The 26,177-nt window shown below is 47.5% G+C and overlaps 1 protein-coding gene across 2 annotated transcripts; it reads right to left on the reverse strand.

Annotated features, from left to right (window-relative positions):
• Positions 1-3,324: 3,324 nt before the first annotated feature.
• C10H7orf26 (chromosome 10 C7orf26 homolog) lies at positions 3,325-18,715 on the reverse strand. Of its 2 annotated transcripts, none has more exons than XM_030578941.1 (7): positions 18,619-18,715; positions 16,902-17,100; positions 15,906-16,127; positions 13,957-14,122; positions 12,832-13,359; positions 8,457-8,496; positions 3,325-3,853 (listed from the first exon to the last, which is right to left on the reverse strand). In XM_030578941.1, the coding sequence occupies exons 2-7, from the start codon at positions 17,091-17,093 to the stop codon at positions 3,817-3,819; spliced, it is 1,185 nt and encodes a 394-aa protein (XP_030434801.1). In that variant the 5' UTR covers positions 17,094-17,100; positions 18,619-18,715; the 3' UTR covers positions 3,325-3,816. The 2 variants fall into 2 exon arrangements, with proteins under 2 accessions (XP_030434801.1, XP_030434800.1); XM_030578940.1 differs by having other exon boundaries at positions 3,325-5,232.
• Between the last annotated feature and the right edge of the window lie 7,462 nt (positions 18,716-26,177).

Consider the following 26,177-nt stretch of genomic DNA (forward strand, 5'->3'; position numbering starts at 1 on the left):
CTCCGCCGGAGTGTCGTTAGAAGGACAGTGGTAGAGTCTCTTCCCCGGCCCATTTAGTGCAACTCGCTGTAATTCAGGCCATGTCTACATCTAAACTTTTGCAGCGCTGGTAGTTACAGCTGTATTAGTACAGCTGTATAGGGCCAGCGCTGCAGAGTGGCCACACTTACAGCAACCAGCGCTGCAAGTGGTGTTAGATGTGGCCACACTGCAGCGCTGTTGGGCGGCTTCAAGGGGGGGTTCGGGGAACGGGAGAGCAAACCGGGAAAGGAGACCAGCTTCGCCGCGGTTTGCTCTCGCGTTCCCCGAACCCCTCTGCAAACCGCAGGGAAGGAGACCAGCTTGCTCGGGGTTCGGGGAACTAGAGAGCAAACCGGAAAGGAGACCAGCTTCGCCGCGGTTTGCTCTCGCGTTCCCGAACCCCCTGCAAACCGCAGGGAAGGAGACCTGCTTGCTCGGGGTTCTGGGAACGAGAGAGCAAACCGGGAAAGGAGACCCGCTTCGCCGCGGTTTGCTCTCGCGTTCCTGGAGCCACCCTGCAAACCGCTGGGAAGGAGACCTGCTTGCTCGGGGAACGGGAGAGCAAACCGCGGCGAAGCTGGTCTCCTTTCCCGGTTTGCTCTCGCGTTCCCGGAGCCACCCAGCAAACCGCAGGGAAGGAGACCTGCTTGCTCGGGGCTCCGGGAACTAGAGAGCAAACCGGGAAAGGAGACCCGCTTCGCCGCGGTTTGCTCTCGCGTTCCCGGAGCCACCCTGCAAACCGCAGGGAAGGAGACCTGCTTGCTCGGGGAACGGGAGAGCAAACCGCGGCGAAGCTGGTCTCCTTTCCCGGTTTGCTCTCGCGTTCCCGGAGCCACCCAGCAAACCGCAGGGAAGGAGACCTGCTTGCTCGGGGCTCCGGGAACTAGAGAGCAAACCGGGAAAGGAGACCCGCTTCGCCGCGGTTTGCTCTCGCGTTCCCGGAGCCACCCTGCAAACCGCAGGGAAGGAGACCTGCTTGCTCGGGGAACGGGAGAGCAAACCGCGGCGAAGCGGGTCTCCTTTCCCGGTTTGCTCTCGCGTTCCCGAACCCCCCTGCAAACCGCAGGGAAGGAGACCTGCTTGCTCGGGGTTCCGGGAACGCGAGAGCAAGCTGGGGAAGGAGACCAGCTTGATTACCAGAGGCTTCCTCCTTCCACGGAGGTCAAGAAAAGCGCTGGTAAGTGTTTACATTGGATTACCAGCGCTGGATTACCAGCGCTGGATCCTCTACACCCGAGACAAAACGGGAGTACGGCCAGCGTTGCAAACAGGGAGTTGCAGCGCTGGTGATGCCCTGCAGATGTGTACACCTTCAAAGTTGCAGCGCTGTAACTCCCTCACCAGCGCTGCAACTTTCTGATGTAGACAAGCCCTCAGTTTATTTAGGAAAAAAACCCACTTGTCTTCAGCACAGCTGCTTCTCGCACGAGGAATGAGTCAGGAATCAGTCCCTGGTGCACAACATAAACTCATGACTTTTTACCAGTCAACAAGCTGTTTCCAAATTTACTTACCTAAAAATCATGTTGGGCATGTCTTCGCTAGCAACGTTAAAGCACTGCTGCGGGGGGCTTGTGTAGTTGCAGGTCCCAGCGCTATAAAAAACCGACCTCCAAGGGAAGAATAGCTACCAGCAGTGGTGCACTATCTGCAGGGGCGCTTTGCAACGCTGAAACCTGCAGTGCTCAAGGGAGTGTTTATTCAAGTGCTTTTTTTAATGTAGCTCTTGCATAATGCAGATTTCTCTCTGGGTCCAGAGACAAAATCATGCATTCATCTAGAATTTTAAGATGAACGTTTCACCTTCATGCCCATGCACTGGGAAAATACAGCCTGACAGAATTTCTCTGCTGAAAGAGCTGTGCCATTGGAACTTTGTAAATATACCTTGGAAGAATTTATTACAATCACAAAGCTGACATCCATAAACTTTTGCAGTGAGATAAGCTAGTGCATTTTAACTTCAGAGACCCTTTTACTAGCCACTTGCACCCCATAAGCCTCTGCTCCAGTAGCCATGGTGCTTCAAAGGTGGCTCAACAGCAATCAGTGCAGAGGCTTATGGGACAAATGACAGGATCCTGTTACGAGTGGGCAGATGACTATGGACAACTGCAAATGACAAAAGGGTCACCATACACAAACAGAGCACTGCTGCTGTAAGCTATCTTGCTGGCTTTTCTAAGAACTGTGCAGATCACTACATGACAAACAGCTGATGATGGAAGCCCTTCCTGTACCAGATGCAGTTTGATATGACAGCAGCTGCTCTCACCATTCTACTCAGTCTACAGTAAACTTTGTCTTTTAAAGTTCAGCCAATGGCCAGAATGGTCCCCAATACACAGCAAGAATCCATCATGCACATTTTCATTTTGAATGGAGAGAGCATCATGGGATATTCTACACTTGTTGAATACCATCATCAAAATTACTACAAGCTTCACAGAGATGTGTAAATGACATGCCAACTGGCTTAACATAGGAATTAGGGGTTCTCAACCTTTTCGAGTCCACCCCACCATGCTATAAGAATTCCACAGCCAACCTGTTCCACAACTGTTTTTTTGGCAAATCTAGTAGATTAATAGCCAGGGCTGGCATTAGGTGGTAGCAAGCAGGGCAATTGCCCAGAGCCCCACACCATGATGGGTCCCCATGAAGCAAAGGCCTTGGCTACACTGGCGCTTTACAGCGCTGCAACTTTCTCGCTCAGGGCTGTGAAAAAAACACCCTCGAGCGCTGCAAGATACAGCGCTGCAAGCTCCACCTCCTCATCGGGTATTTTACGTGCAGCGCTGGGAGAGAGCTGGGAGTTGGGAGAGAGCTCTCCCAGCGCTGGCGCTGCGACCACACTCACACTTCAAAACACTGCCGCGGCAGCGCTTTGAAGTTTCAAGTGTAGCCATAGCCTAAGTTGCTCAGTCTTCAGCTTCAGTCCCAGGCTCAGACTTTAGCTTTCTGCCCTGGGCCCCACTGCGTCTAACACCGGGCCTGCTCTCTGGTTTATTTTGATGGCCTCCCTGAAACCTGTTTTTGCCCCCCAGGGAGCCCCAGGCCCCTCATTAAATACTCTAGGTCAGTGGTTTTTAAATTCCTTCTAGAACTATTTGACAGCAGCATGGAATCCAGGCATGCATCATGCTATGCATATCCAGGATACCCTTTCTCAAACCCAAATCACCAAGAGGTAGAGGTTAATGGTCCCTCCACCATAACAAAAGTCCCCATTCATTTGGTAGGTTAATTGTCTGGTGACACCGTCCAATCTGAAACTATAATCCTTCAAAGCCATGATGATAGGAAAGTTTTAAAGTAAGGTTTTTAATTTGAATGCCTGAAATAGGTCAGAGGTACAAAACAAGAAAGAAATCCAAGAGTTTAATTAAACAAAAAAAATGGAGGCCCATCCTTGAGCACAAATTTTGGAAAACAGGCTGGAGACAATTTAAAATCAAATAACTACAGGTAAAAATAAAATAAACATGGGTGTTACACATCAGGGTTATCACCACCTCCACTTCCCCCTTTCAGGTAACCTTTCAAAGGAGACATGGTACAATGAGTATTGATAAATAACTTTCCATACTCCTTTATGCTCAGTAGTTCTTAGCTTCAGAACCTTTTCATCTTGTTGGAGCTTCTACCAAATGATTAATTTTCTCTCTCCAGGGAAAGAAAAGTAGACAAACATCAAGATTTCCCTCCAGTTGTAATTTATTGAGTGAATTACAAGTGCCAAGCCCCAGCTTCCATCTCTTTGTCCTTTGATTTGAATGTGTAATTGGATAGCTACTATTGCCACACATCTCTCTGTCCATTAGCATGACATCTGAAATATGTATAAAGAAATAAAGTGATTGACTCCTTTGAAAAGGATGCCCTTGCTTCCTCCTAAAGCCAATGAAAGAGGCTTAGAGAATTGCATTATTGTCACTGTGCTAGAAAATGACCCAATTCTGAGCGGGGATACATTATATATTTCACTGCAGTAATACAGAAGACAAACATATTATCCTGACTAGAACATTTCTCCACAGAGTACACCATTTCTAACTAAAAGCCTGTGGCACTGGGAACCTACCTTCTCTGGAACAATTCTGGTATGTATTTTTTGGTGTGGCTGCAAATTAATTGCAGTAAAAGGTTAAACTTCTAAACATCAGTAACTAATTTGTTGCAGTAAGCCACTGAGCTGTTTTTGCCAACCAGCATTAGTGATACCAGATTTGATCTCTAAATTTCACAAATTTGTTGATTTGAACATATGAAAAGGATATTCCAGAAGCTGACCAAAAAACCAAGGATGTTGCAATTGCAAAGGAAATAAGTTCCTTCCTAGCAGAGGCCTAATAAAAATTGGATTTGCTGAATACCATTTGAGAGATAAAAGTGACGAAAGCTATCACTTCTCACTCTTTTCTTTACTGGTTTCCTCTCAGAGGAAGCGCTACCCTCCCCTACCTTGTGCTTCAGAAGCAAGCATTCGCAGTACCAAAAATATACAGTGTACACACGCTCTATTGGCATGGGTACAAACATTTACAAAGAGAAGGAACAGGGGCAAGGGACTAACTTGCAAGTCTGGGTATGGTTTTCCTTCTGTCCTTCACAAATGAGAAGGTGCAAGAAAGTAGCTGGTCTCACTACTGAGTCAGACAGATGTGTACCCGTGAGAAAACACTCCGATCAAGAAATACAGTGGTACTGCTCATTAGATGAGTTATTTGATATTAAAAACCCCGTACATTCCAGAGGGCTTGGTTTTTTTTCTTTCATCCATAAATATGGATTAATAAGAAACTGTCCATGTTCAGGGCTAGAGCAGCCTAGCATCTGCCTCTCCCCTACTCCTGAAGAAACTCCATCTTTTAGACACCACACAACACAATATTAAAGAGGAAAATATGGTTCCATAAACGTTTGGTTTCCTCTGTAAGGCTTCCCCAGTTAGGGGAAAATGGGTGCACACCGTACAGTTTAAGATAGGTTCTTTAGCGAATAGGCCTGTATGGGAAAGTCATGCCTGGTATAAATGTCTGCACAGGATGGGCTGGGTGTGCTGGATGAGCTGGATGCGCAGGCAACGCGGGGTGTGCTGCATGTGCAGGATAGCCCAGTGGAGGGGTGTGGATATGAGGATAAAATCCTGGTGGCAAAGCAGCATGGGTTGCTTGTTGCACTGGACCTGAAATCACCAGCTGGAGTAGGCTGTGAAAAGAAGACCCAGATAGATGTAAGAATTACTTCAATAATAAATTGTCCAAACAAGGAGCAGCTTGACAGAAGGCCTGCTCTGTGACAAGAAGAGTCACTAAAAAGCCCTTGCCAATGCGTAGCAACATTCATAAGCTCAAACACTGGAAAGCGCTTTAGGGACAGAAGAGGGCAATTATGCTTATGACATCCTGAAGACTCACTGTGTATGCTGCAAGGTATATGCACATGACAATCAACAGAGTTAAGTATTTTCAGTAATCCTGGTTGAACACCTGGCTTGTCAAGAAAGAGGGGGCTCTGGTTACCATCTCTCCAAAGGGCAATGCTCTGTGAGGCTCTACAGCCAGGCTGCAGGAGAGAGGACGAGGGCTCAGGTTTCAGAGGGATAATAAAAAGGAGTGAGACTGTCAATGGTTTATATAAGATAGGGTTGAATACACAAAATCGGCAAGGGTTCATTTTTAAAAAATAGACAAACGTTAAGGCCAACATTTTCAACTGCAGGTGCCTAAAGTTAGGCTAAATCCACACTAAGAAACCTAAATAGAAATGGCCTGATTTTCAGATATAGAAGCCTACCTTTAGACACTCAGGTTTTAATATTTTGACTAATATTAAAAAGAAAATATGTAACAGTTATAACAAAAACCAGCACAGTTAAGTCTAAGTACAATAGGTGGGAATTAGGGATGGGGCAGGGGTAATTTTTAAAATTGCATTTCACTTTCACCGTCCTGTTACTCTAATTGTCTTAATCCAAGCTCTCATCCTGCAAACTGATCTGTGTGGGTGGACCAAGGAGTAGTCTCATTGACTTTAATGGGGTCTGCCTGACTTGGGGATTTGTACATATTTTAAGGCCAGAAGGAACAATTAGATCATTTAATATGACCTCCTGTATACCACAAGTCAAACTATCTTGAATTATAGTTGGGAATCATTTAAGAACTTAATAGATTCCCCAAAAGCCATAATTCCACAACTGAGGAAGGCGGCCATGCTGGTTTAGAGGGGACGTGAAGGCAGTTATAAAATATATAAATACAATAAAGGGAAAAAAGGGGAGCTTGATAGTAATGAATACAAATCAGAAGTTAGGAGCTGTAGAAAAATGACAAGGGAAGCAATGGGACACAAGGAGAAATCTGTGGCCTGCAGAGTTAAGGAGAATAAAGAGGTTTTTTTTTAAAATGTATTAGTCTATTACTAGATGTAAATGGTAGAATTATCAGTAATATGGTATTGGTCTATTACTAGATGAAATGGTAGAATTATCAGTAATATGGTATTGGTCTATTACTAGATGAAAATGGTAGAATTATCAGTAATATGGTATTGGTCTATTACTAGATGAAAATGGTAGAATTATCAGTAATATGCAGAAAAAGGCAGAAGCCTTCAATAATATTTCTGTTCTGTATTTGAGGAAAAACAGATGATATAATCTCATCATATGGTGGTAACATTCCATTCCACTAGTCTCTGGACGATATTAAACAGAAGCTAGTGAAGTTAGAGATTTTTAAACAAACAGGTCTCCAGTTAACTTGCATCCACGAGTTTTAAAAGAGCATCCTGACGAACTCGCTGGACCATTAATGTTGATTTAAATAAGTCAAAGCACTGAGGAAGTTCCAGAGGACTGGAAGAAAGCTAATGCTGTACCAATTTTTAAAAAGGGTAAATGGGATGACCCAGGTAATTATAAGCCTAACAGCTGGACTTGTATCCTGGGCAAGATAATGGAGCAGCTGGTACAGTAATCGATTAACAAAGAATGAAAGGACAGTAATGTAATTAGTACAACAAATCAACACGTGTTCATGGAAAATAGATCCCGTCAAACTAATCTGGTATATTTTTGAGAGAAAGAGATTATAAATTTGGTTGAGAACGGTAACAGTGTTGATCTAATATACTTAAGACTTCTCTAAGGCATTTGGCTTGATACCACACAACATTCTGATTAAAAAAAAAAAAACTATAAAATTAACATGGCACATATTAAATAGATGAAAAATTGGCTCACTGATAGGTCTCAAAATGTAGCTGTAAACAGGGAATCATCATCGAGCAGGTGTGTTTCCAGTGGGCCCCTGCAGGAATGGGCTCTTGGCCCTATACTACTTAACATTTCTGTCAATGACCTGGAATCATTGCAGACGACTCAAAAATTTGGTGAGTGGTAAGTAACAAAGAGGATAGATAGGTTAGTGATCAGCACGATGTACATTGCTTGGTAAACTGGGCACAAGCAAGCTATATGCGTTTTAATATATCTAAATGTAAATACATACATCTCCGAACTAAAGAATGAAGGCCAAACTTACAGGATGGGGGACTCTATCCTGCCAAGTAGTGATTCAAAGAGATTTGGGGCTGGAATGGATAATCAGCTGAATATGAGCTACCATTGTGACACGGTGGCCAAAAGAGCTAATGCCATCCTGGGATGCAGAAAGAGGGGTCTCTCCAGTAGTAGAGAGGTTAATTTACCATTGTATTTAGCCCTGGAATGACTGCTGCTGGAATACTGTGTCCAGTTCTGGTGCTCGCAAATGCAAGGAGGATGTTAAATTGGAGAGGGTTCAGAGGAGAGCCATGAGAATGATTAAAGGATTAGGCAAAACATGCCTTACGTATAGTGTTTGAGCTCTTGGAGTCTGTCTATTTAGCTTAACAAAGAGAAGGTTAAGGGATGACTTGTCACAATCTATAAGTACCTACATGGGAAACATATTTAATAAAGGGCTCTTCAATGTAGCAGAGAAAGGTATAACAAATCCAATGGCTGGAAGCTGAAGCTAGACAAGTTTAGTCTGGAAACAAGATGTTACATTTTTCACAGTGCAGATAATTCAACGTTGGAACAATTTACCAAGGGTCATGGCAGATTCTTCATCCCTGACCATTTTTAGATCAAGATTGGATGTTTTTCTAAAATATATGCTCTAAGAATTATTTTGGGGGTAGCTCTCTGGCCTGTGTTAAACATGATCACAAAGTTCCTTCTGGCCCTGGAATCTATAAATCTGTGAAATTTCACCCAGTTGCCCCTGTATTGATCCCCCAAACTTGTGTTTGACTAAAGCATACCTTCCAAAAAAGCACAAACACATTATAAGCTCTTCAGGGTAGAGGTCTGCCTCAAACAAACATGTAGGAAATGCTTTAAAATATGCATTAAATAAATACAAGTTTAGAAAGTCCCTTACTTGTTGTGGGGTAGCCGAGCGCACACTGTTCTCAAGTCATCTGAATCCAAGAGGATAGAAAAACAAGTGTGGATAACGCATAATAAGAGATTTTTCCCCTCTACTCTCAGTCTGGAAAGTTTTAGTCAGATTTCATAAAATAACTAGTAGAGATCCAAAATTTCATCCTTTTATGCATTAAGATATGTATAGAGAACATTTCCCTATATCTTTTACATCACAAACCATTTCACACATCATCCATCTGCAGCTGAGCATTCTCCCACTTGCCTTATATTTAAGTTAAGTGGACAGAAATTCAATCTGTTGCAAGGCAGACAAACCCTAGCACAAATTCTCAGTGGATAAACAGACAGAACTTTGCCCAACTGGGGCAGCCACAATGGCAACTCAACTAGAGCCAGGGGAGCAGCACCCAATTCATATAAGGGAAGACTGCTATGGTCATCTCATCTTTAACAAGAAGTAGAGTTAAAATAGGAAGCCTGAAGACTACATGTCCCCTCATGCAATATTCCATCTTGAGCAAGACAAGAAAGGAATGTAGACTCAAAGTACCCCTTATCAAGTATTAGACTGCTTCACGTCATGCTGAGGTAGAAGAAAACATTTTGGGAATGATTCAGGCAAGAAGGAAGAGCAGATCTTCAAAACCCCTGGTATCAAAGGCTAGAAATTGGCTAGTTGTACTCCCAAGGGATTCCAGTAAAGTCATGGGAAACAGGCAGCCAAGATGTAGGCAATATCAGAAATATCACTGCCCAATGCAAAGTGGTGCTTACATTTCGTAAGGTACCAGCCTGTTTTTTCCCCACTGTTGTAGCAGTACTCCGCTTGCAGCCCTTTCTAACTGGTTTTCTTAATTATAACTCAGGGGTGGGCAAACTATGGCCTGGGTGCTACATCCAGCCCTCCAGAAGTTTTAATCCAGCCCTCTAGCTCCTGCCAGGAAGTGGGGCTTGTCCCACTCCGGCGCTCCAACCGGGGAGCAGGGTCAGGGTCTTGCCCCACTTAGCACGGCTCCCAGAAGCAGCGCATGTCCTCCCTCTGACTCCTACACATAGGGACAGTCAGGGGGCTCCACACACTGCCTCTGCCCCAAGTGCTGCTCCCACAGTTCCCATTGGCTGGGAACTATAGCCAATGGGAACTGCAGGGGCAGTGCCTGCTGACAAAGCAGTGCACAGAGCCACCCGGCTGCACCTTTGCATAGGAGCCGGAGAGGGGACATGCCACTTTTTCTGGGAGCTTCTGCCCAGAGGCCTGCCCCTCAACCCTTGCCCCAGTCCTGATCCCCTCCCCTCTCTGAACCCCTCAGTCCCAGCCCAGAGCACCCTCCTGCACTCCCAACCCCTTATCCCCAGCCCTACCCTAGATCCCGCACCCCGAGCCGGAGACCTCCCTCACCCCAACCCCCAATTTTGTGAGCATACATGGCCCGCCATATAATTTCCATACCCAGATGTGGCCCTCAGGTCAAAAAGTTTGCCCACCCATTATAACTGTACTTTATATTGTTGTATCAAAGTTTGTTACTGACAAAAAAGTGTGCTGCTCCTTCCTTCCTCTTCCTCAATTGTTACCTGGGGAGCAGGGCACCAGTCCTGGCACTGTTTGTACCTTTATGTGCCCCATTCCTCTGTGCATTGCTTCATTTACGCACCAAGGAAAGCTGCACCCTGCCAAGCAGGCTTGGAGGCGAAACGCTCCTCAAGAGGTATTTTCAGATTTGTGTTAAAAGACTCCAGTAAAGGAATCTGGGACACTGGCTCTATTGGGGAAAATAGTTTCCAACCAATTTAAAAAGAATCCTACTCTAAAGAATATACAGTAGTGAGGTTCTTTTAATGCTAGTATAAACAAATTCCTCCCAATTCTATAGAAAACTGAATACCCCAAAATGTGATTAGTAGCTATTTATACTGAATTCCCTTCGTCTTCTATCTAGTATAGCAATCCCCACACAAGAAGGGCCAAGTAAGTAGTTAGGAAATCAGGAAGTTTAAAGGGACAGCTTAAAAAACGAAATAAAACCAAAACAAAAACACAAAACACACATAACCTCATGTTTTGGCTTGTTTTGTGCTATACTAGAAGATTACAACAACTAAAATCTTAGAGAAAAACCTGATTTATAGTTGGCTTTGTGCACTTGATAATACTGTGTACAGTCAGTGTAACAGGTGCTGAGAGGAGCTGATTCAAGTTCACACAGGCACCTCAGGGAACAAAGGCTGTTTTCTGAACCTTTGGGTCTGGTCAGACGCCCTGAGCGGGGGAAGGTTTGTTAGATTTCTGGTGTTATGTTAACGGATGTTCTGTTATAAAATTTGCTCTGAGAAAATGGTATGATTGGCTGACCTTGCATTTGGATTGAATCACTTGACCAGCCATTTTTATTTTTTGTTTGTGTGGGTCTTTCAGACATTTCTGGGCCATACAAATTGGTAGGGTGACTTTAGTTCCAGTTATTACACCTGCCCCACTTTTAATACAGCTTTTAGAAGTTGACTGGATTTTCAAGTTGGTGTCCCTTTAATAAATTCACCAAGATTCTTTAACAGGCCTCAGATTTATAATGATCCAAATGCTTAGCTAATGAAATAAGTTTACCATCTTGTGCAAAAAGTACTAAAAATTATAGGCCAGGGGACATAAAAAAAGCCCCACCCAAACAAATCTTGCTTCTCCCATGATGAAAAAGACTAGACAGGTAGACTTCAAAAATGTTTCAGCTAAAACCACCACCTAGGTTATTTTCCATGTCATGTTTATACCCTATGCTCTAGTTCATGGGCCCTCATCCAGTGCAGAGAAACCACTGAGTTGAACAAACAGGATGCCATTTCCTTTTAAACAACTGAAAATGTGTCCTTCCCCAGAGCTCCTTTAGAGAACAGTGGTCCTGTCAGAGATTGTGTTGGGGCAAACCAGTAATTCTTTTCAGTCATATGGGCCCACCCACACAGAGCCACAAATTGTGTTTTTCCCTACTCTGAAATGTCATGAAAAACTGTCTCCCTGTACCCAGAGTCAGATATGGCACAGTAAGATTTGACTTCTTTTAAAACTGCAGAACCAATATACCAGCCAAACAGCAAACTGGATTCTACTCTGGCTCATGAATCAGGATTGTTTACTAACTTCTAATTGCAGTGCAAAATTCTGCCTCAGTTAATACTTTGAAGGCATGGGCTGTACAATGTAACTCAGGATTCAGGTGCTCACAAGAACCTGGATCGACTTTCACATTTCAGGGTGTTGGAAGGACTAGCACACATTTTTAATGTATGTAAAAGGGCAAGTTTACCCTGGAGTTACTGGGGCAAAATTTGCACACGCACAGCCATCCCCTCCTGATAAAATGACATACGGTTGTAATGAGCCATAAATTCTAACTGTAACCCACCTAACTCTCCCATTCCAGCCACTCCCCCTCATGACTGTAGGGGTGCTAATGGGCCACTTCACCTTGAACAGTCCCTTGAAATACATGAGACACAAGGTGGGTGAGGTAATCTCTTTTATTGGACCAAAGTCTGTTGATATGAGAGACAATCTTTCGAACTTACACAGAGCTCTTCTTCTGACCTGAAGATCTCTGTGTAAGTCCTCTAATATCCTGAGACCAATATGGCTACTACACCACCACTGCACACCTTGAAATATGTTAACTACTTATGCTAAACAATCTGTTCCACCTTATATTTAGCTGTGACACTCTGACTCCTTTTCACAGACCCAAAGAAAAGCCCTGTATAGCTTGAAAGCTTGTCTCTCACACCAACAAACGATATTACCTCACTCGCCTTGTCACTCTAATTTTCATTGTATCATTTTTCAAAGGAGAATCATAGTCTGAATCCTTCTCTAATGTATGTACAATGGATGGCTACACTGTAATTCTTTAATTTGATAGTTTTAAACCAGTTTAGGAAACAGGGTTTAAAAACATGTATCTGTAACCACAAATATCTAACTGTGTAGGAGTGTTTTGATGTCACCTGTACCATTCAGGCTCTGTTTATGGGCCCAGAAGAGGACAAACATACTCCCATGTCAAAAAACAAACTACAAACCATCCTGGCAGCAACGGTGCAAGTATGAAGAGAATATTGCCTCCCAAATCCCCAAAGCAATAAGCTTTCTTGATAGTCCATAGCCCTTATTTTCATCAGTGGTCTTTCCTTTCTTACTCTCTGTCCTGAGCTATTTGCTACACTCAGCTTGTAGCTCTAGCAATCTCTTATTTCCTAAGACTTGTAGATATTTCTTCTGTTAATGCATTTACCCATGTATTATCCCTCCCTCCCCTACATACTGGAGAAAAGTGATCTCAGGCCAGGCTCTTCACAAGCTGCTTTCAGCAACATACCTCTCGTGCACAGCAATGCTCCTGATGCCATGGCCACCTGCAGAGCCTGAGCCAATCTGTCTAGAGCCAGTTCAATCTCTTTGGAAGCATTGAGTGGATTGAGTTCGTCAGACAGTCTGTTAATTTCCTCAACAAGTGGAACCACGTGGTCAAAGGGCACTAGACCTAGTCGGCCATATAGGTTCTTCTCTGTTAAGTGCCCCTGAAGCATCATGAGAACCTGTAGGACACTTAGATGCAGTTTGGAATACAGCAGGTGGCAGTCTTTGTCAGCTCCAGTGGCTGAGTCCTTGGCAATTTTATTGGTGAGGTGACCATTTGAGAGAGAGGCCTTCTTTTTTCTTTTGTAAGCCAAGGGGGCCTTCACACACCAGCGGATCAGTCCAGTGAGGGGGGTGAGCTCTAAAAATCCTATTGGCAGGTTGGCTGCAATAGGAGTGTTTAAAAAGGTTATGAGTATCAAACGGGGGTCTTCAAAGATCCAAGAGACAACCATCTCGAGCAAGTCCGAAGGGGGGATGAGATCATCTGAAAGAAAATATGAGACACTACTCAGCAAGTCCCCTTCTCTGGCATAGGGACAGCAATTTCATTCTCCTCCCCTCTCTTTCATCTGTAAGTCTGGGCCCAGCCTCTGCTAAAATCTTTATTCATGCATCACTCTCTTCCTATCACAACTACTGCAATTATTCTTTTGTCTTCCTAAATCCCAGCTCTCTAACCTTCAGAATGCTAGTCACATACCCTCACTCCAGGAAGTCTGGGCCAAATTACCACCAGCTCTAGTCCCCTTCACTGGCTCTGTAGCAACATCTGAACCTAGTTCGAGAAGACCCCTTCATTCCTTGCCCTTCTTCAAAACTGTCAACAACAGGGCCAATCGTTACATGGACAGTTTTCTATTACAAACTGGACTGAGGTCACTCACCACTGTGTTGTACGTCTCAGATTCCTACACACACACCAAAGGATAAGTGCTGCACCCAGCATTGTGTCTAGCAAAACTATGGTGCTGAGTGCCATTAAAATGCCAATAGGTAGCTGAAAACACAAACATGCCCATAACAGCCAGTAGGCACTGCGGCATGTGTTTCAAGAAGAGAATGCTGCCTATTTGCAGTTTACCTGAAGAAAGGTCATAGAGCACAGTAACCGACGTTATGAACTGGCAGCAGAAGCGAGGACTGGCATTGAATATTTGTTTCAATGTCTGAATGGAACCTGGCACCAAACAGCAGTAGTCATCCACTAGGGCACGGGCTAACCTCACAGAGTAGATTGCAGGTGTTCGCTGAAAGAGATTTGCAGTAACAAGTAAGCAAACCAAGACATAAAACATTTTGCAGAGCCCAGCCCATGGGGAGATGAAGAGTTTTTCACTAAGGCTGTTACATGAAAGGGAGGGTAACTTCATTAAAATGGATACAAACACCACTTTGGAACAGGACAATCATTTTTTTACCATGACTGTCACCTATTACAAACTCATCTATAAGCCTCTTTTTAGCTTTACTGCAGTAGACTATTATAATAATAATAATTCTGTGCCAAAAAACAATATTAAAGAAATACTATTAACTTGAAATCTACTATCTATTCTAGTCAAACACGATTTAAAAGGTGTTTCAGACACCACATCTGTCCATATCACCGACAGTTTTTTTTTTATTTCAACTATTATACGTCCCTATTTTCTAAAAATGTTTTCTCGTTCATTACTGTATGAAAGACCGATCTGTAAACTGACCATTCCCAAACAAAAATATTAAGGTGTAGGGTACAAGTCAGTAACTGAATGGTAAAAACTTTTGCAAGAATTTCTACAGCTGGCCAAAGTTACACATATCTGATACAGAGCGTGATGTTTAATCACCACACTAACCTTTGCTCTTCACATGAAAGTGTTCTACTTTTATGAACTGGGTACAGCAATGTCCTCTGTCCACTGCTATCCAAGTCCTCTTAACCACAGTCCCTCACTTAACACTCATCCTGATTCTGAAGACCACCCTGGCCCAGAGGAAGAAAGCCACGCTCCCAGGGATTTCTGAAGGGGATCAGGATCAGGACTCCCCTGCCTAAGGTTCTCAGGAAAATGAGTGAGTGCGAGGCGTGTGAGAAATAGGAAGGCACCAGAACAGCACCATCCCTGCAACGTCTTTTAAGCACCAAGTTTTTAACATGGAAACCTTTATGTACTTAAGAGATCTGAAGGAAGCAGTGCACCACAATAAGCCACCCCTTCAAAGTCTCCTGCCACTCACATTACACCCCTTCCTGTTCCTGCAGCCTTTAGGAGACCTATACAGAGAAACAATTACACTGCAGATCTTAGGGCGGGGGGGGGTGGGGAATTCCCCTCTGCTGCCCTTCTCCACTTCTCCCATACCCCTGTCTGCAGAACAGCCTGATTCTGCACATCTCCTGAAGGGTGCAGGAATGAAAGCTCACTCCTGTGGACCTCAGGAGGCACATCAGGGTGGGGCTCCCCTAAGGCAGATATTAAGAAATCCACAGGAGCAGGGGCATGAGAGCTTGAGAAGCTTGGAGAGCTACAAAGTTTTGCCTGGCATAGATCTCAGTAGGGAGAATGTCCCTTGTTGCACTGCCCTGTCGACTTTCCTAAGCTGCACGGGAGTCTGCAATTGGAGGGTCCATGATGGTTGCACTGCAGATATGAGTTCTGTGAACTGAATTCTGGAGCCCACCTCTCAGGGCTTGGCTACACTCACACTTTACAGCGCTGCAACTGGGGTGTGAAAAAACACCCCCCTGAGCGCTGCAAGATACAGCGCTGTAAAGCGTCAGTGTAATCAGGGCAGCAGTGCTGGGAGCGCGGCTCCCAGCGCTGCACGCTACACCCGTAAGGGATGTGGTTTACTGCCGCTCTGACTACACTCACACTTCAAAGCGCTGCCGCGGCAGTGCTTTGAAATTCCAAATGTAGCCATACCCTCAGTACTAAACCTGCTGTTTCGGCCACTAGACAGCCCCTTTTCTTCAGTTCGCCCACCTGCACACCATGTTCACCTAGTCAGCTCTTAGAGACTGTCCTATCCATGTACCAGCTTTACCTGCAGCCACGATGCAGCACATTCCAGAACGGGAACTCTGCACACAGCTACCGCCATAGAAACCAATTTTCCTAGCAAGATCATCCTGCCGTCATCTGCTTTGTTTCCTTGAGGGCTGAAAAGGGCTGAGAAAATGATCTGCCGGACTGAATCCTTGGTTTGCTCTTGGAAATAACTGCACATGATCTCAAGGAGTTGAAGCTCCTGAAGAGAATTCAACCTCTAAAACACAAAACCAGAAGATAATGGAGTAAATCCCAACGTAGCATGTCCAGAAAAGCATTATAAGAATATGTCTCTTTCTCCCTTCCTCATCACACTTCAATCTCCTGCTCGTGGGCAAGCCTGGCCATACTTCTCCATGAACTGCCTGTAGAACAGGGTACACACACTGACCAGCAATTTCAGGGACCATATAAATTCCTTGGCTGAAAGATCAAACAGCAACAATGGAATCTGAGGGTTTCTGAACAGTAGCAGAAATTCTGGCCCAGATTTCATAGCCTGTCACACTGTAGCCTGCCTTACCACCTTTCAGTTCTTGCATCCTCTCTGGTACAGTGTACACATGCTTGGTTCCGAGATAAACATTACTTATCAAGCTAGAAAGTTTATTAATCATATTATTTGCAGGGTAACTGCATGGAGCTTGCTGTCAAGGCAAAGGATAAAGTCTAGAGAGGGACCCAAGAGAACTCCCAAAAGAAATGAAACCAAAAATTAAAAAAAAAGGTCTAAAAGTGATTTCTTTCCCTGGTTTTTCCAGTGCCTATTATCTGTCTAGGCCCTGATCCTGCACCCAGATCTACATGGGCGGACCCCTGCACCTACATGTAGCCCCAGTTTAATCAGTGGGGCTCTACAGAGATACAAGATTCCAGCTGTGTAGATCTGATTGCAGGAATAGGGCCTAGATTGTAAGTACATGACAACATCAAGACATTATCAGCCAATTCAAATGCAGTTGTATTTTTGCTCATAGGACCTGTTACCTACTTTAGGCTGGGAGTTGCGCTCTTTGGGAACCTGAAATATGAACTCTTCCAGCAACTCAATTGGGCCTTTGTCCACAATGGGAAGAGGTGCATTTTGGAGCTGACTGCTGAAGTAGATGTCCAAGTGATACAGCACTTCTTTGGCAGCACTCAGGGCATCCCGGCGGAGCAGGGAATGGCGAATGTCATTCATTGTGCACCTGCAAGAAAAGAGACAAAAAAGTGATGAGCAAACCTCAATATCAACAACAACAATTGCATCTATCTCAGTTCTTCTGCCTCAAGGAACTGAGAGGCTTCTGCTTTTTATGTGGTAGTTCTCTTGTATTTGCACGTAGGGACCCTTGAGCAGAACAGCCCTGACTTAGACAGCAGGCGTCTGTCACCCTTTCCCAAAAAACCTTTGATTTTAGTTTTCTTTGGCCCACACCTCACTCTACTTTTATTTAAGCAAACAAGCAAAGCCAAGAAACACAAAAGTGTTTCTCATACTGAAAGGATTAATGGCACTGGCTCTTGAATATGCTTAGGACTCTTGAGAAAACAATGAGCAACCCCTGAAGGATGTAGAATGAGCTGCTGTACTGCTGTCACAAAGTCAGGATCACAGCACAGAGGCAGCACATAGATCTATATATATGTGACTCAAATACTGCCAATTTGTGGAAAAGTGATGAGGAAAAAAAAATCATTCTAAAACTAACCTAGGGCAGCACAAAAATGTCACCCTATGTCTATCTGCAGCAGTGGTTCCACTTGAAAAATTTATCAGACACCTAGCAGCCTGAAGCCTCTGCATGTGGGGGAGAAGACCAGAGCCAGTGGCTCCAGATCTCCTTCTGCAGCTCAGTGCTTTCTCAAACTGCTTTGGAGTGAAATATACCTGGTTCTTGAGTTTCACTGCTACAAAGTTCTAGACAACCACCGTGAAACTGACCAGTCATATTAGCTTCAGTCTGGGCAGCTCTGCAAACCTCCCAGGAGCAGGAGCCCTGTCTGCAGGCTCAAGATGACATCAAAATGCAGTTACACACAGGCCCCATTTGGAAAGTTTTCTGGGCAACTGCAAGGGCTAGGGGCGTTGCTGGTAAATGAAAACTCAGATACTGCAGAAAGTGCTGGCATAGCCCCAGGGCCAATCACGTCAAAAACCCTGTAATGTTTCTGTGCTACCCATGCCCTGCTTCAGGTTCTCTACTGGGGTGCCAAGCACAGCAGTGCGTCTCCAGACAGGGAGAGGAGGCTAAGGCAAGGTAGAGCAGCGCTGCGCTCGCTGGGCAGTTACAGGCCCAGGTCATGGGTGTGTGATGCCCCCACATGTCAGGAGAACAGACACGAAACCTGCTGTTCCCCCTTCCCATAGGTGCTCCCCCCCATATCCAGGTCTCCCAAATCCCCTCCTCACTCTGGCCCTCAGGTGCCCCTCCCCCATCCTCTACCCCCAAATCCCCCCCTCACTCCGGCCCTCAGGTGCCCCTCCCCCATCCTCTACCCCAACCCCCAAATCCCCCTCACGTGCCCTTCCCCCATCCTCTACCCCGGGCCTCAGGTGCCCCTCCCCCATCTTCTGCCCCAAATCCCCTTTCCCCCAGGTGCCCCCGCCTACTAGCAGCCCCCGGGAAGCCACGAGGCCGCCCCGGGCCCGGCCCCAGAGGCCGCGCGCGGCTCTGGGGCTCGGTCCGGGGCCTCGCTGAGCGCGCACCCGCTCCCGGCCGCACCTCCTGCCGGGCCCGCTCAGGCGGGCATATCCGGGCGGCCTCCGTGGCCGGGCTGGGCCGAGGCGAGGGGAGGCGGCGGGGCCTTCCGCGGCCCGGGGCGGCGCAACGCGGACGGGCGGCACGGCGGCCCGGCCCGGCCAAAAAGGGGGATGGGACGCGGACATCCGCCCACAGCGCCACCTGCTGGCCGCGCCGAGCGGGTGCCCGAGAGGGGCGGGGTCGTGCCCGGAGGGAGGAGGTGTGTAGGGCTGATGGGCAGGGGGAGAGGGTGTGGGGCCATTGCCTGGGGAGGGGAGCAGGAGGAGGGGCTGTGGGGCTGGTGCCTAGGGGAGAGGGAGTTGCGGGGCGGGTACTCCTGGGGGAGAGGGGTGTGTGGGTTGATGCCTGGGAAGGGCCAGGAGGGCTGGTAAGAGACTTAGTATGACCAGATGTCCTGATTTTATAGGGACAGTCCCGATTTTTGGGTCTTTTTCTTATATAGACTCCTATTACCCCCCACCCCCATCCCAATTTTTCACATTCACCGTAAAGAAACTGTTCTTTATTTCCCCTGTGCTGGGTTGGCATTAGGAAGGGCTGGCCTGGTGCCTTATGTATGTGGGGTTGAGAGCAGCAGGGTGTATCAAGTTACCTCCAGCCCTGGGCACTGTAGTGCCATGGTCCCTGCTGATTCTCACAGAGACCAGAGCCAGCTGCAGACCCTTAGGCACCATAGGGTCTGTTCTTTTACATTGCACCATAAAAATCAGCTAAGCTAACCCCCAGTGAATACTGCTAGTGTAGGGCCCTCCTCCAGTGGCATAGGGCTGAGCCATCCCCTTGTCAGCACAGGGGTGCATCAGAGGTGTGGCTGGAGCAATGCTGCAAGATGGCTAATCTCTGTTGCTGGAATGGCCGCTAGGAATGCAGCCCGGCCTAAATTATAGAAGCCCTGGGAGCGCCCCTTTTTTATGCTGTGGTCTGGGGTGGCATCCACCCAACCCCAGAATCCAGTGGCAGCAAAAGGGGCATACAGCCTGCAGCTCAGAGCTGATGCTTGAGGATTTAGTCAAGGTAGATTACAGCACCATTAGTGCTTGGATTGCAGGCTCTTCGGGATGGGAACCGGCTCTCTATTATATTTTTACACAGTACCTAGCACAATGAGTTTGGGGCCTATAGGTGTGACCACAATAAAATAAATAATAATACCAGCACTGTGTTTACTGTATCAGATACTTCTTGTTAGTTAATAAGCAAATAATACTCAAACCCGCTTCAGTCATCAGAGATACAGCCAGGTGTTACATGCCAAAGCCCATAGACATGCTTTCTAGTAGATGCTCATACAGCTTTCCTCTTTTTTTAAATGTAAAGGAAATATTGTAGCCCCTAAAAGAACAGCAGCAGATCAATACAGCCAGTTAATTAAATACAGCCCTTCAAGTGAGACCTTCAGGAAGGGTGGAAAGGGAGTTAGCCTGAACCCATTGCCAGAAGTAAAGATTAGCCTCTCTTCTGGGACATAGACCTTCCATCTCCAAACCCTGATGGCTTTCTGAGCACATGGCCACTTCTTGTTCTCAGAGTGGTTCCTTCTGCACTGGCCTGTCCGACCACCAGCCAGAGCTGGCATTTGCTGCTCCTGGTGGAGTCGTGCTTTCTGAATTTGAGGCCAAGTATCAGAGCAGCCCCTGCTTATTTTCAGCAGCTCCCTCACCCCCAGCCATAGGCTCTGCACTGCTGCCATATTAACTATGATGCAGAATGCTCTGGCCTCCCTGAAATGGCCCTTCCTACCCCTGGCCTGTGCCTATGCTGTCTGGATAACCACTGTGCATCAGTGGAATTTCTAGCGGGAGGCCCTCAGCCTCTTTCCAGGCCCATACGCCTCAGGAGTGGAGTAAAGGGGTCAGATTGCAGTTCATACCTGGGCGCCCAGTGTCCTCCTTGGTTTTGTTCAGGTATCTGACATTCTCTCACTTGCAAGGGGGTAATTTCTGGACACTCCTGTCATAATAGACTTTAAGGTCAGAAGGGACCATTATGATCATCTAGTCTGACCTCCTGCACAATGCAGGCCACAGAATCTTACCCATCCACTTCTATAACAAACCCCTATCCTAGTCTGAGTTATTGAAGTACCCAAATTGCGGTTTGAAGATCTCAAGCTGCAGAGAATCCTCCAGCAAGTGACCCATGCCCCATGCTGCAGAGGAAGGCGAAAAACCTTCAGGGCCTCTGCCAATCTGCCCTGGAGGAAAATTCCTTCCCGATCCCAAATATGGCGATCAGTTAAACCTTGAGCATGTGGGCAAGACTCACCAGCCAGCACCCAGGAAAGAATTCTCTGTAGTAACTCAGATCCCAACACATCTAACATCGCATCACAGACCACCGGGCATACTTACCTGCTGATAATCAAAGATCAATTGCCAAAATTACGCTATCCCATCATACCATTCCTTCCATAAACTTATCAAGCTTTGTCTTGAAGCCAGATATGTCTTTTGCCCCCACTACTCCCCTTGGAAGGCTGTTCCAGAACTTCACTTCTCTAATGGTTAGAAACCTTTGTCTATTTCTTCTAGTTTCCTTCTAGAAGCTTGTTAGATGTTAGCACCACTGGGTTGGTGCTGTGTCCCTAGAGACAGTGATCCTGCCACCCACCCGCACCAAGATCTTCAACCCCATCCCACAGCCACAACTTTTAGATTACATCTACACTACAAGCTAGGGGTGCAATTCCCCAGCTCATGTACACTTACTTTTGCTAACTGTAATTGAGTTAGCATGAGTATAAATTGCAATTTAGCAGCGATAGCACAGGAAACAGAGGCACCACTGAGCTGTGCCAAGTACATGCCCACTTGCCCTTTTTGAATATTGGCACATCCAGACTTCTGGAATTTTCTCAGTATTCTAAGATTTATTAAACATTAACATCAGCAGGCCAGGGATCTCCTGAGCCAACTCTTTTAGGACTCTTAGGTGCAAGATACTTGGACCTGCTGATTTAAAAATGTTTATCACTAATAGATTGTGTTTAACATCCTCCTTGGTTACTGATAGACTGGAAGGTACTTCATCATCTTTGTGTGATATAAGCACATCATCCTGCTTCTTTCTAAATACAGAACAGAAATATTTATTGAACACATCTGCCTTATTTTGCAACATTATCAATTTTACCATCTCCATCTCTGTCACAGGATAGTTGGTCCTTAAAGAGAAGTTAGGCCAAGCCTCACCTGTGATGGATCAGTTACCTCCCAGCTGAGACTGATCATCTAGGGATCACCTGATTATGAAAACCTGCAAGCAGCTTAGCTGGGAGTAGAGAGTTGCAGGAACTTGGCTAGCTTATACAGGCCCTGGAGCAGCGTGACGCTCTGTAATCAAACTGGTAGAGAGCTGTAGGGGGTAGAAAGGCTCCTGCAAGAGAACTGTTTTTGTGGGCTAAAGGACTATTGATGTGCTGAATTGTGTTAATTAGAAGAAATAAAGTCAAAACCCTGAGAAAAGGGGCCTGAAACAGACTCTGAATGTGGAGGTCAAGCCTTCCTGGGTGTTAGGGACATAACAGCAGTCTGCAGGGTTTATACCATTGTTAAGAGTATATCAGCAATAGAAGAAATCTTAAAAACTCCTTATTGTTCTTAGCCCTGTTAACTATGAATTTTTCCCCCTGATGACTTTAGATTCCTGTATCAATCTTCTACACTTCATAACTTCTAATTTATATTGACTGCTATTTCCCCTTTTTTCCTTTTGTTATATATTGCTTTTTTATTTCTGCTTGCAGTCTTTACACTGTCACGGAACTGGAATGGGTTTTTAGCCAAAGTTGTCCTCTACTGCTTTTTGGCCATTTAATAAACTTTTCTTAAAGCACTCTCAGAACTCTCAAATTTCATTTATATTTTTCTGTCTACATTTTTCTACCCAGTTAACTTTGCTCATCATTTTCCTCTGCTTTGGGAAATTAGCCCTCTCGAAGCACAAAGTATAATGACCAGTTGGGAGTGGCCTTCATTTGCCCTTATTGAATGTAATCAAGTCATGGTCAGTGGACAGTGGCAAGGCAACCACCACTGATTCCAGTCCAATGATTAATTCATCATCTTTATCTGTCATAATGAGGTTCAAAATGGTTAACTTTTTGTTGGAAAGTCATCCTCTGTTGACCTAGCTGGATATGAATCAGTAACATAGCTCCGGTTCCAATTATAATCATGCCCCTGTGTATTTTGCAACATGCTGGGCCTCAATCAGCAACAAAATCCCCAGATTCCTCTTCCACTAGAGAAGGCAGAATGGAAGTTCTGTGGCAGAGTCAAGTCATTTTAAGAATGAAGGCTTATGGAACGAAACCTGACAGTGAATCCTGCAGTCAGCACAGCAGACACTTTGTTACTTATCCAGTGCAATTCATTCCATGCTACACCCACATTTTCAAAGGGCTGCAGATTTTTGTGTTGTCCTGGATCATGATCATTATTCAAAACTAACATTCCACGGCAATTAATGGAGCTGCTCATACCGCTTACAGCTAATGTTTCCAGGTGCCTGGAAGCTCCAGCACCAGCAGCCAGCATTGTGTCCTCTAGACACTGCATGGTTGGAAGATTTTCTTCCCACTTGGCTGTTCCAGGAGGCATGCAATGCCCTTTAGTGGCACAAGTTTGCACAGGCACTATCACAGCCCAGCATCCTATTTTACATTCTCCTGTCAAGGTAGGATAACAATGGTGAACAGTGAGCAAGGCAAGTAAGAGCCAGATGGTGTTTTCAGGCCCTGGCCTGAGCTGTGAAAAGGATGTAGGGGAGCCTTGCTGCAGCAGAAGCCTGTGACTCAGGCAAAATTCTACCTGTGGGACTGGGAAAGAACGTCCTGACGTTGCAAAGAGCAGTTGAGCCGCCTCTTGCCGCATGTGCTCCCTGCTGCACTGGTTCTACTCTGCTGCCAAGCCCCTTCCTGGGAGGATCCAACCCCACCCTTGTGAGAAACTCACCAGCTGCATTTCAAGGATGAAAAGCTCTTGGCAGCAGGGCCGGTGCAACCATTTCGGAGTATGCGGTTGCCTAGGGCGCCAAGATTTGGGGGTGCCAAAAAGCGGCACCCCCAAATTTTTTTAAATGGTTGAGCAGCCGCTACTGCTGGGACAGAGAGTCTGAGCTGTCGGCGGCAGTGGCCGCCGGCAGCGAGTCCGTCCCCTGGGTCAGGGCGCCGCCGCAGCAGCCGGCAGCCTGGGGTCCCCTGGGTCAGTGTGCCGCTGCGGCAGCCGGAAACCCAGGGCCCCCCTTGGGTCAGCGCGCTGCCGTGGCAGCCCAGGGCATCCCCTGGGTCAGGGCGCCGCCAAGGCAGCCGGCAGCCCAGGGCCCCCCTTGGGTCAGCGCACCACCGCGGCAGCCGGCAGCCCAGGGCGTCCCCTGGGTCAGTGCGCCGCCGCGGCAGCCGGCAGCCTAGGGTGTCCCCTGGGTCAGGGCGCCGCCGCGGCAGCCAGCAGCCCAGGGCCCCCCTTGGGTCAGCGCGCCGCCGCGGCAGCCAGCAACCCAGGGGTCCCCTGGGTCAGGGCGCCGCCGCTGCAGCCGGCAGCCCAGGGGTCCCCTGGGTCAGGGCGCCGCCGCGGCAGCCCAGAGGTTCGGGCTGCCTGCGGCGCGCTGACCCAGGGGAATCCCTGGGCTGCAGGCAGAAGCTCAGAATCCATCTCCCTCCCAGAGCAGGGGCTCCAGTCTGTGCCATTTTTCTCGTTGCCGGCGGGGGCGCCGGCGGCTGGGCAGAGCTGCACAGCTGTGCTTAGCGCACGTGGTAGGAGCCCTGCGACGGTGCGACACAAGGGCTTCTGGAGGAAAGCGGGGGCTGCCTCCTGGCTCAGCCTCCACGTCAGCCCCAGCGAGGGGCAGGAGAAGAAAAGAGCCTCAGCCGTGGTCTGGTGGAGTGGAGGAAGAAAGAGGACCGCAATGCTCATGCGTTGGGCAAGGTAAGCAAGTGCTTCCCCACAGCTTGGCCTCAGGTGCCTGTGCTCCTGCCCCCTTGGTCCTTGGCTGGTCCCTGCTGCTGCTCCCCTTGTGCCTGGATGGCTGGAGAGAACAGCAGCCTGCAGAGCTGAGCTGCCCCAGTGCCCCTAGGCACCCACCTGACCCCATCCCCCCCACAGCCCTGACCCCCAGCTCCGAGCCCAGTCCCTCTGAGCTGGAAGCCCCCTCGACCCCATCCCCCCCACAGCCCTGACCCCCAGCTCCAAGCCCAGTCCCTCTGAGCTGGAAACCCCCTCGACCTCATCCCCCCCAAGCCATGACCCCCAGCTCCGAGCCCAGTCCCTCTGAGCTGGAAACCCCCTCGACCCCATCCCCTCTACAGCCCTGACCCCCTCTGAGACCAGTCCCTCTGAACTGGAAACCCCCTCGACTCCATCCCCCCACAGCCCTGACCCCCAACTCCGAGCCCAGTCCCTCTGAGTTGGAAACCCCCTCACACACCCCTCCACAACCCTGACCCCCAGCTCTGAGCCCAGTCCCTCTGAGCTGGAAACCCCCTCACCCCATCCCCCCACAGCCCTGACCCCCAGCTCCAAGCCCAGTCCGAGCTGGAAACCCGCTCACCCCATCCCCCCCAGCCCTGACCCCCAGCTCCAAGCCCAGTCCCTCTGAGCTGGAACTCCCCTGACCCCATCCTCCCCACAGCCCTGACCCCCAGCTCCGAGCCTAGTCCCTCTGAACTGGAAACCCCTTCACCCCATCCCCCCCACAGCCCTGACCCCCAGCTCTGAGCCCAGTCTCTCTGAGCTGGAAACCCCCTGACCCTATCCTCCCCACAGCCCTGACCCCCAGCTGACAAATAGCGTCCCTAACACAGTTATTGCTCTTTGCATCCTCTTGACTCTCCCAGTTTCTGTGGCCAGTGGCGAGCGAAGCTTCTCAAAGCTCGAGTTGATAAAAACATACATGCGAACATCAATGTTGCAACAAAGACTTGTTGGGCTATCTACCTTGTCACTAGAACATGACATTGCTCACAGCATTGACTTGGAGGAACTTGTTTCTAAATTTGCTAAACTTAAAGCGTGATGGGGGGGGCGAGGGGGGCGCAAGATGGAAGTTTCGCCTAGGGTGCAAAATATCCTTGCACCGGCCCTGCTTGGCAGATAAAGGGATGTAAATAAAAGCAGCTGTTCCAGTCAGAGCGGCACTCAAGTGACCAAAGGAGAGGCAACACGGGGACAGCTGTAATGTGGCAGGGCTGGGAGCAGAGCAGAGCAGAGCAGCGACATGCAGAGCCTAGGGGAGATGAGTTCCATCATGTTGCATAACCTACCCAGCCCAGACAAGCCTCCACAGCTGCTGCCCTCAGAGATTCCGCAAGCTTGGGGATGGTCCAGCTATGGAGACATCTCCCACGCCCGAGGTGGTGGGGCTGTGGAGAGCTGCACCACCTGGGGAGGCTCTGGGCCTTGCTCTGCTCCCACTCACATTGATGTGCATGAGAGCACAGAGAGAAAGGAGAATCAGGTCCTGCCACTACTCAGAGCCTAGGAAATGAGGCTGGGTGGGCAGGGCCGGGGGGGAGGGGATGGACA

The sequence above is a fragment of the Gopherus evgoodei genome, chromosome 10 (genome assembly GCF_007399415.2).
Source record: "Gopherus evgoodei ecotype Sinaloan lineage chromosome 10, rGopEvg1_v1.p, whole genome shotgun sequence".
Classification (NCBI taxonomy): domain Eukaryota; kingdom Metazoa; phylum Chordata; order Testudines; family Testudinidae; genus Gopherus; species Gopherus evgoodei.

What these genes read in the sequence shown, in the direction of transcription:
- C10H7orf26 (XM_030578940.1), bottom strand. Translation starts at nt 17,093, where the DNA reads ATGAATGACATTCGCCATTCCCTGCTCCGCCGGGATGCCCTGAGTGCT. An exon ending in GCTCTATGACCTTTCTTCAG is followed by an intron (nt 13,360 to 13,956) that starts GTAAACTGCAAA and finishes ATTTTCTTTCAG; the next exon opens with ATGATCTCATCCCCCCTTCG. An exon ending in AGCATTGCTGTGCACGAGAG is followed by an intron (nt 8,497 to 12,831) that starts GTATGTTGCTGA and finishes TCTTGGATTCAG; the next exon opens with ATGACTTGAGAACAGTGTGC.